Source organism: Periplaneta americana, chromosome 14, assembly GCF_040183065.1.
Source record: "Periplaneta americana isolate PAMFEO1 chromosome 14, P.americana_PAMFEO1_priV1, whole genome shotgun sequence".
NCBI lineage: Eukaryota > Metazoa > Arthropoda > Insecta > Blattodea > Blattidae > Periplaneta > Periplaneta americana.
The window spans coordinates 21,664,043-21,678,876 of record NC_091130.1 but is presented as its reverse complement, the minus strand read 5'-3'; the positions used below and the strand labels follow the sequence as shown (position 1 = coordinate 21,678,876).

At 37.3% G+C, this 14,834-nt stretch overlaps 1 protein-coding gene across 2 annotated transcripts in view; it reads right to left on the bottom strand.

The window, feature by feature from the left end:
- ara (araucan) overlaps positions 1-14,834 on the bottom strand; it is a 699,589-nt gene that overhangs the window by 70,716 nt on the left and 614,039 nt on the right. For both annotated transcript variants that reach the window (XM_069845092.1, XM_069845093.1), the window contains exon 5: positions 1,288-2,191. In XM_069845092.1, coding sequence (XP_069701193.1) covers positions 1,288-2,191 — 904 coding nt within the window. The remainder of the gene's footprint in view (positions 1-1,287; positions 2,192-14,834) is intronic.

Here is a 14,834-nt window from a genome sequence, read left to right as displayed (position 1 = left end):
CAATGATCACTCACATGGGTAAGTGTCATTGACTTTTATATTTGTGATATGTCCATTAGACTGAATTAATAAAACAATATTATATTATATAACTAGCCGTACTCGTGCGCTCCGCTGCACCCGTTAGAAATAAATATAAAGTAATTACTTAATTAAAATAGGACGTTTGATCCAGGGAACATTCGTGTTTGATAGAAGGATAAATCGTTTAATATGTTACTTAATTTAAATTGCATCCAAATAATTAAAATGCGATCATTTTGGTCCAGAAACACTCATTTGGTGCAATGACAATTCCTTTAACATGTTTCTTAATTTTTATTACATGCAACCATAGTTTAATGAAGATTGACATCATTTAGATTTAATGTGTATATTTTATTTTACTTGTTATAGGTTTTCATTGAATTATGGTAATAACGTAATTTTAACCCTTGTTTTCTACGTATTCAGTAAATGGCGCTTGGCCCACTATGGTTCTGAACCCTTCAAATAACTTAAATTATATTATATAATATTACATATTATATTATATTATATTATATCAGAAGTTACTGTAATAACATTATAGTATTATGTCCATATAGAGAAACTACACTTTCCAATGGTGAAATAATAATCAATTATACAAATCGGTTAATTTAGCTTCCGATATTACTTCATACCATACAAACACAGAAACATTCTCTGTAGGCTATCTTTCATATCTTTCGATTGTTGCTGTCCAAGGCCCCTTATAGACGAAGTCATTTGTTTTTTAATTCATGACACTGCCTTAGATGGCAGTTATTTTTATTTTAAAACTCATTTATCTCATTAAATATCAGTCCTATCAAACTTTTTCAAGGAATAAAACTTAACGCAAATTATTTTTAAAGAAAATTTTGTTATGTAATATTTTTCACAAAAATCAATAATAAGCGAGATATTTCGATTTATTTAATTCAGGCCCTCTTATAACCCCCCTTTTAAATAATATATTTTGAATGCAATATAGCCTAAAATCTAAGTTACAACGAACTTAATTTATATTCCAATTTTCATCGAAATCCGTTCAGCAATTATCGCGTGAAAAGGTAACAGACATACAAACAGACAGACAGACATACAAACAAAAATTACAAAAAAGCGATTTTCGATTTCAGGGTGGTTAATTATATATGTTAGGACCAATTATTTTTGGAAAATCGAAAATTACCAGAAAAATTTCGGTTACAGATTTATTATTAGTATAGATATCATAGCCCAAAATAAATTAATTCCAGCAATGCAGTGTGAACTACTCACCTCTTGTAGAAGGGCTTGAAGGCGGTGCCCTCGTTGGGGCCCTGGGCCGAGTTGCCCGTGCCCATCATGGGGCCCCCCGAGTTGTTGTGGTGGTGGTACGCAGCCTCCTTTCCGCTAGGCCTCTCCTTCTGCGGCGACTGCTGCAGTCGTCCGAAGTTACCCAAGAAGTTGTGGTGCCCCGACGTTGCCCCGTAACCTCCCGACGTCGCCGCAGACGTGGACTGCGCACCGGTTGCGGCGCCGGCACCGCCGCCGAAACACGACGCGGGGCCTCCCAGCAAGTTCCCCGCGACGCTGGGCAGCTTCATGTTGGGCGGCGTCTGCGGAGGGGTATCTGTTTGAACTTCCGGAAACCCCGACGCTCCTACGGACGCCGAACAGGCACCGACACCGTTACCGCCGCCCCCGTGACCCCCCATGCCTCCGCCCCCACCGTAGGGGCCGGAGAGCAGCCCCCCGTATCTCGAGTACGGAGCCGCTGCGGCTGCTGAAGGACTCATAGCGGCAGACGGCAGCGCGAATCCGTTAACTCCCATGTTGACCCCCATGTTCATGGGGGCTCCCCCGCAACCTCCGCTCGGCATCAACCAGGGCTGCTGTTGCTGAGAACCCGGGGGCGGTGGAGGTGTTTTACAAGCTGCGGTGTCCGCAAGAGACCAGATCTTGGGTTTGGTTGCCGGGATGGGGACGCCACAATCTGAAGGTGGTCCGCTTTTCCCCATCTCGTCTTTTAAGCCACCCCCGCCGAGCATGGAGTGGGGGTGGGGGTGGTGGTGGAGATGGTGGTGGTTGCCTACCATCAGCAGGTCCCCCGGCTTACGGTCGTCTTCGTCGTCGATGTCGTCCTCTTCGTCCATACAGTCCTTGTCCATATGGTGTTCCGCTTTCACGTGGTGCATCGGATCTGTGGACACAGATCGACAATCCACAGTCCTGCGCATGCGTTATGATACTTCCATTCTACAATTTATGACTTGAAGGTACAAAGTAAGGTGCCTATAGCCATGAAACTTATATCTGGAAAATATTAAAGGAAATAAAATAAACAACATAAATTGAGGCTTAATATTTGAGGAGAAAAATTCGCTCCGGCGCCGGGGATCGAATCCGGGTCCTTGGTTCTACGTACCAAGCGCTCTGACCACTGAGCTACGCCGAATTCAATCCACAGCACCGGACCGAATCCTACTCCTTAATGTTTCCCTTTGTGGCCTGACTCCAAGTTCAGCATATATGTTGACGTGCATGTCCAATGTCAACTGCCATTATACTAGGAGCGCACTCAGCTGAGTGACTTGTTTGGCCGGGATTCAGCAGTTACGTGCACAGTAATCTGTACAAATATATGCACTGCAGCTATGGGAATATTATAGATTTGTTAATTTGTCCTACAGAATAATGTCTGTAATACTGACAATTAATATTTGAGGAGAAAAATTCGCTCCGGCGCCGGGGATCGAACTCGGGTCCTTGGTTCTAAGTTCCGAGCGCTCTGACCACTGAGCTACGTCGAATTTTCTCCTCAAATATTAATTGTCAATATTACAGAAATTATTCTGTAGGAAAAATTAACAAATCTATAATATAAATTGAGACACTCAAATGGCCCAACCCACAAAATTTGAGTTTATTGGTACAGTTCCTCATATTGTTCTCTTCAAAGTGTAAATCGGCCTAAACATCATTCCCACTTTTTCCATGAGATTTCAGCACAATTGAAGGGTTCAGACCCATAGTGGGCCAAGCGCCATTTATTAAAAACAGAGAAAACAGGGGTTAAAGTTAAGTGAATACCATAGTTTAAGGGTACATGTACGTGAACGACCACAAATATTATAAGAAAATGCAGGCTATAAATTTCTAAAATTTTATAAGGAAATGAACTCACAATTGGACAAAAATTACAAGATACCACAACAAGACTTATTAGAACTTAAATATCTGATAAAAGTATAAAAAGGTTACTAATAATAATTTTAAGAATTCACTTTTCACTTTAAATTAAATTTTCCAAAATTTGAAAATTTTCACACATATTATTTCATAACTCCACAACCATTAGAGACAGAATTCTGAAATTTTGTACACTGATTTAACATGCATTTATACAAAAGGTTGACTACAATAATGGCCATTTCTTTGAAAATAGAAAAATTAGTTCACAAAACATTATGTAAATTTTAATATATTTTATATAGGACAAATAAAAAATTAACTGTATTAAAATAAACAACTCTACATGTCTGAGAGTAGTCTACTTTTCAGAAATAAATGTTTATTACGTGCAGGAAAAATATTAAAGATTCAGAGAGGCCATAACAATTTTATGGTTACCAAATTATGTAACTACAGAATTTTTTTTATGCTTTGATAAAATTGGTTTGAAAAATATTCTTAGTGACCTTTTTTATACTTTTATCAGATATTTAAGTTGTAATAAGACTTGTTGTGGGCCTGCATCTTCTGATAATATTTGTGGTCGTTCACGTACATATACCCTTAATGAAGATTGACATATCATTTAGTTTTAATATGTATACTTTATGATATTTTCTATATGTTTCCATTGAATTATGGTAACACCTTCATTTTAACCCTTGTTTTCTACGGTTTTAGTAAATGGCGCTTGGCCCACTATGGTTCTGAACTCTTCAATTTTCGTTTGTGTAGCCCACTTCGCGCACTGTTACAAAGAGGTAAAGTGAAAATATAATTTTGTGGGTTGGTCCATTTGGCGCTGAGCGCCTCAATTTATAACATCAACACGTGTACAACGCTTGTTCATGAACAATCCATTGAACTTCGAAAGTAGATTATTTTGGTTTCCTAACTTGTATTTGTCATTGTACGTTACATCAAATGGTATTGTTCAACGTATGTACTTTCCCAGTTTGTTTTTCACACTAAACAATTAAATTACAAAATTGAAAATCTTTAAGTATTTTACATAGTCGGAAACCGTTACAAAATGCCTTCTCATTATTGAACTTTCTTCCTTCTCTGATTTAACATTTGAAAGAATTAAATCATATAATTTTTAATTCTTTATAAAGTTACATGAACCGATATCGTTTGTGGAATAATCTTCTCATAATAAATATTTGTGGTTATGGTTGTTTGAAATCTAAAAGACTAAAATAGCACAATTTATATTTATTAGGAGTTCCAGAAAATTACACATTTCCTGAAAAGTATTCTCCTCAATGTTGAACATTTCTGACTTAACAGTTCAAATTTATAAAAGATGCGTTATATAGGCTAATTCATATTATTTATTAAAATTTACGACTGTTGGCACCCCTATTACGAAATGTTTTCCTCCAGCCGTTAGGGACTTTCTAACTTTTAATGTTGTAGATATTTGAAATAATTCGATTACATGATTTACTCTGTTTATTCAAAATTATATCAAATGGTATTGTAGGACGTTTTCGCCTGTTAATTTATTAGCACTGGGATACATAATTCACTTTATTTCTTAAAATTTCAACCACTTTGCATTTTTATGACGAAATATTTTCCCCATTGTAGCATGTTTCTAGCTGTTAATATTTCACATTTGAAAGATGTGGGTTACACAATTCACTGTATTTATTTTATCAATTATTGTAAGACATCCCTGTTCATATTTCACATTTAAAAGAATTCGCTTATAAAAGGCTATTCCATTTTTTCTTTCTATCTAAATTACATCAAACGACATTATAATTTGGGAATATTATTTTCTCCACCGTATGATGTTTATGACTGTTCGTATTTCACATTGAAATGAGTTAAGTCACATATTTCCTTTATGTGTTAAAAAGCTTCATTTACATCCATTGACGAACTGTCTTAACTGTTAAAGTTCATATTTAAAATAATTAGGTTTTATAATTTAGTTTCTCTATTGAAAATGTATGAAAACTTTATCACAGTATTAAATTAATTGATTAATTAACTCAACCTTGAATTCTCTTTGGCCAAAACTGTTTCTTTGACAGCTCTAAAATATTCAATCTATCTTGTGAGAAATCACATATACAGGGTGTTAAGAAAAAGGTATCTAATATTTTAGGAGGTGCTAGTATGCATCAAAACAAGAAAATAATATCTAATAAACATGGATCCTACAACACATACTTTCTGAGATCTGCATACGCTTGTTCATAGGAGATGCTCAATGTGACGTCCATTCATGGCAATGCATTCCTCTGCCCTTCGGCGTAAGGAATCACACACTCTTTGAAATTGACCTGGTTGTGCTTGATAACCAAAAGTCTAGGGGATTTAGGATTGCGTAACGAGCAGGCCAAGATATGGGGCCTCTCCAATCAATCCAGCGGTCCTGAAATGTCAGCGTCAGGTGTTCACGCTCATTGCGGAAAAAATGTGCTGGTGTGCCATGCATGAACCACATCTGTAGTCTTTGCTGACATGGCACATACTCCAGCAAGGTAGGCAATACGTTAATAACAAAGTCCTGATAACGAGTCCCAGTTAATCTCTGTGGCAGCACGTATGGCCCTTAATCTATCACCAAGAACGCCTGCCCATATGTTGATTGAGAATCGGTGCTGATGCCTTGTTTCTTCAACTGCATGGGGATTTTCATCAGCCCACACATGCTGATTACCAAAATTCACAACACCATCTCTGCTGAACCCCGCTCATATCCACAACCTAACTTTTGTTTTCAATATTCCTTGCGACGTAGCCTATCAGTATTCTATTCCAGGTTGTGAACTACGGTATGATTATCTGGTAGCCTGCTGTATTGTAGGGCAGAGAAAAGCATTGGCATAAATGGACGTCACATTGAGCACCTCTTATGAACAAGTGTTCAGATCTCAGAAATTGTGTGTTGTAGGGGACCCATGTTTATTAGACATTTTTTTCTTGTTTTGATGCATACTATCACCTCCTAAAATATTGGATACTTTTTTAACACTCTGTATAAAGTATATTAATAGCTCACGGAAAGATTTTCATAAAATTGTACGCATTTACTAATACTTGTATATTTGGTACGCCTATACTTTGTCCTTCAGAACGACCCCTATTTTAGGAGAAGTTTGTTTAACTTAGAAAGCATATTGTGATAATTCAGATTGTCAATGTTATAATACAATATAATATTGCTTTATTTATTCAGTCATATGACAAATCAAATTTACAAAGAATATATATTTCAGACGCTTTTCACCGTCCAAGTCGAACCTTTGAAACAAGATCGACACAAATACATCATTATTATGAAGTTTAAATGAAGAACATTACTTTTATAACATGTTCACAGCTCTACAATTTTATGTATCATTGCAATGCAGTTACAGTTTTTAATTTTATGCACATTAAGTCTGTACATTATTTTAGACACATCATAAGTTAATTTTTTAGACAGTTCATTTATCAAATCATCATTGTATCTTACTACAGAGACCAGATATAAGATATTGTACAAAGAGCCTGATGATGCCCGAAGGGCGAAAACGTTCGTAATTTTCATTTGTATAGAACATAATGACTACTTATATGAATAAGTGTCATTAGTCTTTGTAAATTTGATTTGTCATATGACTGAATAAATAAAACAATATTATATTGTATTATATTGAAGTTTGTTTACATAAATAAATAATATTAAAAGGTCTTCAAAGTATTCCTCAAGGTCTTACAATTATAAATGTTTCTTATTCGTGTAATTTAATATTGAAATACAATTGCAGCTATTTTTTTCAGTTGGTTATTATTATTATTATTATTATTATTATTATTATTATTGTCGATCAACGTCCGTTATTTATATTTCCCAGTAGATCCAGGATCAATCATTCTCTGAAGTACGCGGGGAAAAGATGGATTTATGAGAGGATTCAAAAACAAATATGACGATCGGCTTCAACCCCGGAAGGCGTGGGTGTATCTACGTCACAATCAAGTTGCTAAGCAATGGAAATAAGTCACCAGATGTTTAACGAATAAACACTATTCACTAACCCTCCAGTTTTTCCACCCTGAAAATCGTTCTTCCCTTCTTTTAGGGGAGGAATGGGGGTTGATGAATATTGACTCCAGTAGCCATCGAGATGGAACACCCCACTAAGTTAAAGGGGAAGAAAGAGGGAAAAGTAGCAGCTAGAGTAGGCAATGAGGGGCAAAAGAGATTTGTTGACGTGAGGGGGTGATAGGGGCCACAACCCTGCCTCGAAGATAATTTCATTAAGAGTCCAGGAATGGCTTTGGAATTGCGAGAGGGGGTTGATAGAGTAAGAGGGTGAGGATTTGTGTGGTTAAGGGTTGGTCCACAAGTGGTGCTTCAGTGAATCTTACTCACAGATCCTCGCCACCTCGAGAGAGGGGCCAAAAAAATACTACAAAGGGATTGTCACATGAGTAGGGAAAGAATAGAGTGTATTAGGCCACTGTGCAACCATTTTCATTGGGAAATCACTTCCCACCCTCTTGGTTTACCTACCTTCTTCATCTATTTGCTTTCGTTTCCAATTAGCTTGAGTGTCCAATATTCGAATCTCGTAGTGTCATATGTAAGCACTTTCACTTCAATTTTGTCTTCTGAGAACGGTGACCGCTCGTCCATGTCAAACAAATGGGGTACAGTATTTTCTGTGCTCCAGTACCAGATACAGCTTATTGTATATTCGTTTCTCACTTTCAAAGAAGAATATAGAATGAACTACTTATCCATTTACTTATAATCATTGTGACTACTTATTCGTCTACCTATAACTATAAATATCTATCCATTTATCTGTTCAACCATCGATGTATCCACTCAATTATCTGTAGTAATGTCACGAGAGGTCTGAGATCTCCGATAAATCCACGAGCGAAGCGAGTGGATTTATCTGAGAAATCTCAGACCTCGAGTGACATTTATTAGGACTATTTCGTGAACAAAATAAAAATGTAAATAATATATCCCTAAAATTCCATCACAAAATGTTAATAATTGTATATTTACGAATACTTAACCTATTCAGACATTGTGAAGTTGAAATAGATGAATATCGATTACTGCAATAAAGAAATTCGATGTTATTATTCAGTAATGGCAATTGTGAAAAGCGAAATACAGGTTTAACAATGTTAATTACATGTACTGCACTTTTCTCTTATTATTATAATATAAATACATTTTCATTATCTGCTGAAATCATGATTTAATTTAAAATTTTATAATATAATTACAGTAACCTGATTAATACATTAATTAAATGAAGAATTGTTGAAAACGCAGTTATCTAATCTGAATGAAGGAATGTAATTTTTTTCAGATAGCCTACAATGGACATGGAATTGGAAGAAGAAGATGTATTTTATAGGCTATTTTATAGGCTAGGTTACCTGTGTGAGCAGGCCCAGTGTCAGCTGTGTCTTATTTCGACCGTTACTGCCTGCTACAGGAAAGCATTTTTTATACTCGACAAACGCATTCTCGCTGTAGTGTGTAACGGAACTAAGACTGCATCTACACAGTTCAATATTCTAATCGCGTATGCATGCAATCTGGGAAGAATATTGAAAGAATCAAGTTTAAAACGTACGTTAAATTAAGATGCATGAAAATTTTATGTCTACATGGAGCGCCGTTTTGAACGTCGTCTTCACTGAGTAAATATATTAATTAATATTACATATTAATCTTGCATTCATTGCTTTAAAGTTGAAAGAAAAGTTTAACCGTTTAGTTGCATCTTAATGTATTCATGATCATCGATTTTCCCTCAAAATTATTCAAATTAACTTTACAGGGAGTTATACCTGAAAGCTTGATTTGCATAATACACGTCATTGTTCGTCAACAGAAAACCAAAATTTAAGTCACACAGAGTTAGTGTGCACTCAATGTTGGTTGCTTGACGGTTGTCAGCCCACTTTGAGGTCTGTGGATACAGAGGGAGAAGTTGAATCGGTGTCGGGTGAAGTTCCCGGGTAGCTCAGTTGGTAGAGCGTTAGTACGTTTAACCAAAGGTCCGGGGTTCGATACCCGGCCACGGAACAATTTTCCTCTCAAAATTATTCAAATCAACTTTACAGGGAGTTATACCTGAAAGCTTTATTTGTAATTTAACTCTCGTTTACGGACACTCTCAGACACGAACACAGGCACCTGTTTCACAGTGCTTTACTGTGGACAGAACTTGGATTTCAAGACCTAATGTGTTACAAAAATGGAAAATTTACTACAGAAATTCCTTAACATGAAAGAAGACAATAAGGGTCTCGTAGGCTAAGTACCATTAGCCCAGCCGGCTACCCTTGTTAGCTGGAAGCGAGTGGATAAACAAAGTCACAGAATTTAACCTGTCTGATGGGTCCAAGGTTTCCGCGATCGTGAAATTGTATTCGACACATGATATGGTTAGTAGGATTATTCTCTTCACTTCAATCAGTTGTTCTGTTTCGAGAGACATGGCACCTGAACGTAAATTTATTTTATTTTATTGGGTTATTTTACGACGCTGTATCAACATCTAGGTTATTTAGCGTCTGAATGAAATGAAGGTGATAATGCCGGTGAAATGAGTCCGGGATCTAGCACCGAAAGTTACCCAGCATTTGCTCGTATTGGGTTGAGGGAAAACCCCGGAAAAAACCTCAACCCGGTAACTTGCCTCGACCGGGATTGGAACCCGGACCACCTGGTTTCGCAGCCAGACGCGCTGACTGCTATTCCACAGATGTGGACCCTGAACGTAAAGGTTAAGTTGAAAATTGTAAATTACAGTACTGCATTTTTCTTTTTCGATCTTATTTACTGTAGTTTACTATATTTAGAATTAAACTACAGTAATAAAGCGTACATAATGCATATTATAAATTTACTGTTAGATTGGGGAGCCTCCCTCCCAATAAAGGACACCTCCCAGATGCGGACAGATTGATACATCCCTTCGATGTCCGTAAATGAGAGGTTTCACTGTAGTTCAGTCGTTTGCGTCATCTGAGTGACGTGCAGAAGATCATGGATTGGTCCCCGGACGGCGAATTGTTGTGTCTTAACATAACGTTGTTTTGGACAACTGAAATAGATGTTTCAGTTAGTATTTTTTTATGTTGAATAAATTATTTTCCACGTCCCGTGGGATTGTATTTGGCTTGACAACGCAAAAAGAACAATAAAAAAATATAATTATATCGGAAGATCCATTTTGTTTTCCTAATGAAAAAAATATAAAAATAATCATAATAAATAAAAAAAATAACAAATAAAACGCTGGAGGACCTAATAGGTTCGTTCCAACAATAGTCAGGAACCGTCCATAACCATCGTGAGCATGCGCAGTACAGAAAAAGAGTTCCAGCACACTCCAAACCAGTTCTGAACAGGAAACATGTACTGCCGTCAGGCGTTCCAACAAACTTTTGACACGGGTCCGGAACGGTCAGAAATAGTCCGCGGATTGAGGCATGTACTGTTCAGTGCGCCTCTCTCACATGCGCATAGGCTGACCTTGATACTGAAGAAAGACATGATCGACTGTACACATCAGTGAGATTAAGGGGGAAAGTAACACTGCAGACAAATAATAAAACTAGAGATTTAATTCAAATTTTCAAAAATAGGTATTGAAACAGCTAATTACAGTTTCAACATACACCTTTGAGTAAAAGTATAATAAATAACGTACATAAATTAATAATTAAAAAAAACTGCTTTTTATTTTTCAAAAATAACGTTAGGAATTTCATTTTTAAAGATTATATATTGATATAATATGTACAGTGTATATACTACTGGGTTCAAAAAGTTCCCGGAATTTTACTACCATTTTTCGTATTAATATATAACAAGGGATATTATACGTTTGTTTTGTTGGTAACATTCATGATGTCATTTCCTTAAAGTTTGTTGATAATGGCGATTGTTGGTTGTTGTAGGCAATTGTTTATCATAGTGTTTTGTTTGTTCGTCGCATTTTGTAATTATGTCCACAGAGCAACGTACAAACATCAAGTTCTGTGTTTTGTTACACAAAACTCCTGCAGAGACATTAAGATTGTTGGAAGAAGCATATGGCGAAGCAGCAATGGAAAAAACTCAAGTGTATGCCTGGCATAAACGCTTTTCTGGTGGCCGCGATAGAACGCAGCGGCCGACCAACAACTGCAACAAATGAAGCAATCGTTCAGCGTGTGGGTAATGTTGTGAGGGACGACCGACGTAAAACCATAAAAGATATAGCAGCAGAGGTCGGAATATCAGTCGGAAGTGTACACAATGTTCTTCACAAGCATCTCAACATGCATTACGTGTCTCAGAAGTTAGTTCCGAAAATGTTGTCGGCAGAACAGAAAGAAACAAGAATGACTCTTGCTGGGGACATGATCAGTATGGCTGATGAAGATGGTGATTTCTTAAACAAAATTACTGCTGGTGATGAAACTTGGTGCTACTTGTACGACCCAGTCCCTAAACGACAGTCATCTGAGTGGAAATCGAAAACATCCCCTCGGAAGCAAACATTTCCTAGGGACACTTCCAAAGGCAAAGTTATGTTGGAAGTTTTCTTCAGGGTCTCATCCACCATGAGTTCATTCCAGAAGGTCGTACTGTAACGAAAGAATTGTACGTAGAAATCCTCCGTCGCCTCCGGGACCCAGTGAGAAGGAAACGTCCAGAAAAGTGGGTAGAAAACAACTGGTTCCTTATGCATGACAATGCACCTGCTCATCGCGCAATTATTGTAAAGAATTTCCTTGCCAGGCACAACATAACTGCTTTGGATCACCCACCATACTCTCCTGACCTCTCACCACCTGATTACTTTCTGTTTCCCCGTCTGAAAAGTCATCTGAAAGGACGGAGATTCAATGCTGAAGAGGTTATCGCAAACGCGACGAGAGCACTAAGACGGGTTTCACAAAATGGCTTCCAGGCCTGCTTCCAGGAACGCTACACGCGTTGGCAAAAGTGTGTTGTTGCGGAAGGCAACTATTTTGAAGGGAATGCTGTAGAATAGTGTTTAAGGTACGTTGTTTCTATGATACTAGCAAATTCCGGGAACTTTTTGAACCTAGTATGTATTTGTATGATTTAAATTGTAAAAATTGAAATTGTATTTTTGAAGTTAATTTATTCCTATATATTTTTTTTCTTGACCCACTCTGTGTCAAATAATTATCTTTGTTTGTGTTAAGTATGTGTTTAGATAACTCCCTGAGCATGAGTTTTTACTCCTTCAGGGAAGAATTAAGACTGTATTTTTGTACATGTTATTTTACTAACAATAAACAATAAATATAAGTTAGAAAAAATGAGAGCCCCTCATCCCAGTACACGACATCGATTTAGCGAATTCTTTCCTTCTATATTTTTTGTTATCTTTTTGTAGAAAATTATCGAAATTCTATTTTCTGCAATTTGAATTAGCTGCGAAACGATTATAATTAAGCAGTCCGTTCTTAACAAAGATGATCACAGTTATATCATCTCTGGATTTAGCCCACGATGATCCGAAAACGCGTTCCATCATCAACCACTTCTGTTTCAATCTCGTAGCAGATATCCAACCAGCGCATGCGCATAAGATGATCCATGGTTCGTAGGCTACATGAACTGAAAGCCTACATGAACCGCTTCTTGGAACGAACCTAATACTTCGACCACCAGCCATCTGCTTCCACCACTGGTCTGATCCGGGAGGCATGGAATCGACGAGACTGGGGATTCTCGATCCGTGGCTATGCCGTGTGGATTACGGCTTTAGAGAACTGGACACGCGCAGTGTGTTTCACTGTATATAGTCTATGTAATTGTGCTAATATATTGTTGGCAATATGCTATTGGTTAATAACATAAATAAAGTGTTATAAGTGTTCTGTTACTGCTGCTATTGCTTCTATATCACCCTGTATTCCACTTTGAAATGGCGTTGGTTCAATAGACAGAATCTGAAGGCGAACAGGTGTAGCGTCTGGGAGGTGAATGAAACAAATGGAAGCTGTGAGTCTGCCAGAGTTGACAAAACGATTCCATCTTACCCCTGGATGTTGGAAATCAAAATAACACTTATTTCTACCCCCAGTGATATACTACAGTTCTAAAATAGAAGTGTGTGTGCTGGAAATATGTCAGATCTTGGCTTCCCTCACCCTGTCACATTCTTGGGGCTAATAAACATTTGTGTAGCATATCAAAACGGAACGAAATCCGGAGGAAGAGAAAAAGACAGAATGAGAGGTTTTCGGGTGAAAGCAAACTCTGGGTAAAAATAGCCCGAGGGCCTCTATCCCAGTTCCTAATTTATAAAAGTCACACAGTTTGTGGTGTGTGGAAAATTTGTTCCAACATCCGAGTGAGCCAAAAACTTTCTCGTATGGCAGACTAAAGCGAAATCAAGGGAGTAAAAAAAAAAGGAAGACAGAGTGAGGGAAGGCGTTAGTGTGTGTGTGTGTTGTGTGTGTGTGTGTGAGATGGGAAAGGGGGAGGAAAAAAGAAAGGGGGGTGCAATAATCGATTTACAGTAGTAAACCACCAATCGGGTTGAAAGGGGGAACGGAAGAGAGAGGGAAATCGCCGCAAGGTGAATACAGCGCATGCTCCATGTGAGTGACAGAGAGAGAGTGCAAGAACAAAAAGAGAGAAAATAGTCATGTTTTATGCTGGAGCCCCCCAATGTTGCTGAGTGGTAGAATAAGGGACGAAAGGGGAATGACTAAAAACAGTGACTTCGTCCTTTTTTTTCTCTCTCCAGTCTGGTTCGTATTTTCCATACCTGTCATTAGTACTCTTTCTCCCGTAGTAGGGTTATGGATTGGTCATGACGGAGGTGAGAGAGAGGGAGAGAGACTGAAAGAGATAGAGGAAACAGCTCACGCTGGGAACATAGCATTCTACTCTGTTTGTAAAGAGTCACTTGTCCAAGAAATAACCAAAAAAGAAAAAAAAAAATCGAAATGTTGATATGTGTGTGTAGAGAAAGAGAGCGTACACTTTAGATTGTCGGGGGATGGGGAGGGGGAAAAGAAGGAAGGGGGTAACGGAGAGGGAAGAGGTTAGCTGCAGACAAGTTCAACTCAGGACAACATTCATTTATCTTAACATCATTCTTCTTTTTTTATTGTTATTTTTCACTTCTCGTCTGCCCCCTTCTCCACTGGCACTTTTAAAAGACGTACAAACTTCATAGATCCATATGTATGAACAAAAATCAAAATGGACAAAAGAATAAACGAAATTATAAATAACATAATTGTTATTATTGTCTAATAATATTAGAAACCATAATCATTAAAAGTATTGCAATTAAAAACATGTCCAGACTCTTTCAGATTTATTTACAATACAATAAACACAGGCATTTTCAATTTATATATTTTGCCTTTTGTAAATGCTATCTTTTGATGCAATGTAACAAATATCACAAAAATGCTAAACTACCTAATTTTTTCTTAATCGCATTATAAAATCAGAATTAGAGTAATCTTTAACCAGTAGACGTTTTAACGAATCGTTTTCGACACTTTATTTTCCCATTCGATAATTGAAGAGTCCACTGCAAGAATGATGGATGTCATTTGGAATACATTTTGCAGGAGAA